Source organism: Lathyrus oleraceus, chromosome 1, assembly GCF_024323335.1.
Source record: "Lathyrus oleraceus cultivar Zhongwan6 chromosome 1, CAAS_Psat_ZW6_1.0, whole genome shotgun sequence".
Taxonomy (NCBI): domain Eukaryota; kingdom Viridiplantae; phylum Streptophyta; class Magnoliopsida; order Fabales; family Fabaceae; genus Lathyrus; species Lathyrus oleraceus.
Window position 1 is genome coordinate 412381343 of NC_066579.1, and position 3388 is coordinate 412384730.

The 3388-nt window shown below is 37.9% G+C and overlaps 1 protein-coding gene across 1 annotated transcript; it reads left to right on the forward strand.

Annotated features, from left to right (window-relative positions):
• The first annotated feature begins 519 nt into the window (after nt 1-519).
• Nucleotides 520-3127, forward strand: LOC127112527 (uncharacterized). Its single transcript, XM_051046354.1, has 3 exons — nt 520-812; nt 2519-2660; nt 2825-3127. Exons 1-3 carry the CDS (start codon nt 520-522, stop codon nt 3125-3127), a joined length of 738 nt encoding a protein of 245 aa, XP_050902311.1.
• Nucleotides 3128-3388: the final 261 nt, after the last annotated feature.

The following is a 3388-nucleotide window of genomic DNA, read 5'->3' on the forward strand; positions in this document are numbered from 1 at the left end:
TCTCCATCATAAACCCCATCTCCTGATCATGCCCTGATTGGCCCAATGCAACTGATTAGGGTTGACCAGTGGTCAAAACCCTAATCTCAAGGAATCTGCTTCAACACTTGAATCCTCTGATGATAATAAGACATGATGATGATGATGATGAATCATTGTAATCAAGATGAAGACCAATATCCTTTGAGAATCACAAAACCCTAATTCACAGCCCAATCCTCAGATGGCCAATGATCAGTCAACAAAACCCTAACTTGCACTTTGACTTCCTCATCTTCTGATCAAGACTTGGGAGAATGGCTTGCACAATGTAACCACATGATATGCAATATGCAATGCCTAATGACCTAAAATGATATGCAAAATGATAATGCTAGTCCCAAGAGAGGAGGGCAAATTTTGAGGTGTTACAGTGGGTTGAAGAAACAATTAGAGGATTTACTTGAGAAAAAGTTTGTTCGACCGAGTGTCTCACTGTAGGGACTGCCGGTGTTGTTAGTTAAGAAGAAAGATGGTAACATGAGGTTGTATGTTGACTATCGACAACTGAACAAGGTTACTATCAAGAATAAGTATTTGCTTATGAGAATTGATGATCAGATGGATCAGTTGGTTGGTGCTTGCATGTTTAGTAAAATTGATATGTGTTTGGGTTATCATCAGATTCGTGTAAAGCCATACGATATTCCGAATACTGCGTTCAGAACGAGATATGGTCACTATGAGTATTTTGTGATTCCATTTGGTGTGTCTAATGTGCCTGGAGTGTTCATAGAGTATATGATTAGAATATTCCGTTCATGCTTAGATCAGTTTGTGGTTGTGTTCATCGACGATATTTTGATATATTCCAAGTGGATGAAAGGCATGCAGAACATCTAAGAGTTGTGTTACAAACCTTGAAAGAAAAGAAGTTGTATGTGAAGTTTTCTAAGTGTGAGTTATGGTTGAAGGAAGTGAGTTTCCTTGGTCATGTGATATCTAGTAGTGGCATCACAGTGGATCCATCGAAGATAGATGAAATGTTGCAGTAAGAGACTCTGAAGTCTGTTACAATGATCAGAAGTTTTCTGGGTTTGGCCGGTTACTACAAAAGGTTTATCAAAGTTGGCATTGTCTTTGACTCAGTTGACTTAAAAAGCTCGAGCCTATGTGTCGGGTGTTTAGTGTGAAGAGAGTTTTCATGAACTCAAGAAGAAGTTGATGTTGGATCCAATGTTGATTTTGCTGAGTCCAAATGAATCCTTTATTGTGTATTGTGATGCTTCAAAGACGGGTCTAGGTGGTGTGTTGATGCAGAATGGTTAGGTTATGGCTTATGCTTTTAGACAGTTGAAAGTTCATGAGAGGAATTATCCTAAGCATGATCTAGGGTTGGTAGTCGTGGTGTTTGTGTTAAAAATTTGGAGCCATTATCTGTTTGATTCCAGATTTGAAGTATTCAGTGATCACAAGAATTTTAAGTATCTATTCGATTAGAAGGATTTGAATATGAGGTAGAAGAGGTGGCTTAAATTTCTGAAGGATTATGATTTTGGTTTGAGTTACCATCCTATTAAAGCCAATGTCGTAGCTAATGCTTTGAGCAAAAAGTCGTTGCATATGTTGATGCTTATGGTTCGAGAATTAGAGTTAATAGAGCAATTGAGAGATCTAGTTTGGTGTGTGAAAAGACTCCTAACAATGTAAAATTGGGATGTTGAAGCTGACAAGTGGTATCCTTGAAGAAATAAGAGAAGGTAAGAAATTTGACTTAGGATTGATCAATCGATCAGTGTTAATAAACTCGAGTAAAGAAGGTGATTTCATGATAAGTGAGAATGGTGTGGTGAAATTCATATACAAAGTTTATGTATCTGATGTGCCAGAGCTTAAGAAGAGTATTTTTGAGGAAGGACATATGAGTGGTCTGAGTATTCATCCTGGTACTACTAAAATGTATCAAGACTTGAGGAGAATATTTTTGTGGCCATGAATGAAGAAGGAATCAATTTAATTTGCTTATGCGTGTTTGACTTGCCAGAAGTCAAAGATTGAACATCATAAGCCGCTGGGTCTGATGTAATCGTTGAGTATTCTCGAGTGGAAGTGGGACATCATTTCCATGGATTTTGTGACGAGTTTGCCGAAGACGAAAAAGGGGTGTGATTACCATTTGGGTTATTGTTGATAGACTGGCTAAATCGACTCATCTCATTCTGATTAAGATCAGTAATCCTTTGCAAAACTTAGCCGAGTTGTATATTGAGAAGGTCATTAGCTTGCATGGTATTCCTTCGAGTATTGTGTCGGATAGGGATTCGAGATTCACATTAAGGTTCTGGAAGAGTTTGTAGGAGGCGTTGGGTACTAAGATGAAGTTGAGTTCTACTTATCATCCACAGACCGATGGTCAGACATATAAGACTATTTAGTCTTTGGAGGATTTGCTGAGAGCTTATGTTTTGGAGCAAAGGGGTAACTGACACAGTTACTTACCTTTGTTTGAGTTCACTTATAACAACATTTTCCATTCTAGTATTGAAATTGAACCTTTTGAAACCTTGTATGGTATGAGGTGTAGGACAACTTTGTGTTGGTATGATTCTGGTGAGAGTGTTGTGCTTGGACCTGAGATAGTTCTGCAGATTACTAAGAAGATCAAGATGGTCCAAGAGAAGGTGAAAACCGCATAGAGTCGTTAGAAGAGATATCATGATAAGAGGAGGAAAACACTTGAGTTCTAGGAGAGAGATCATGTGTTATTAGGATTTACTCTGATAACTGGTGTAGGTTGTGTGTTGAAGTATAAGAAGCTTACGCCGAATTTCATTGGTCGTTTCAGATTCTTCAGAGGGTAAGAGAGGTGGTCTACCGAGTTGCGTTACCATCGTATCTCTCCAATCTTCATGATGTGTTCCATGTGTCTCAGCTGCAGAAGTACATTCACGATATGTCTCATGTGATTCAATTGGATGATGTGCATGTTAGAGAGAACTTGACAGTTAGAATTTTTCTGATGAGGATTGAGGATCGTGAAGTGAAGCACTTGCGAGGCAATGAGATCGCTTCAGTGAAAGTTGTTTGGGAAGGTCCTGCTGGTGGCAGTGTGAGGTGGGAGCTCGAGAGTTGTAACACCCCGACTTAATTAATTGTTTATTTAATTATTTATTTGATTTAATTGATTTATTTAATTGAATTATTTAAATAGTTATTTTATGTGATTTATGACGTGTTTGGCCGGTTTCGGCATTTATGGTGAATTGTGTTGATTTAATTACTTTTGGATGAGAATTAATTGATTGAACTAAAAGAAGTTGAGAATATTAAGAGGTGGACAAAAAGTGTAAATAATGAGAGTCAGATGGTTAGTGGAGACAAATCATGTTTGAATTGGGCCAAAAGTTGA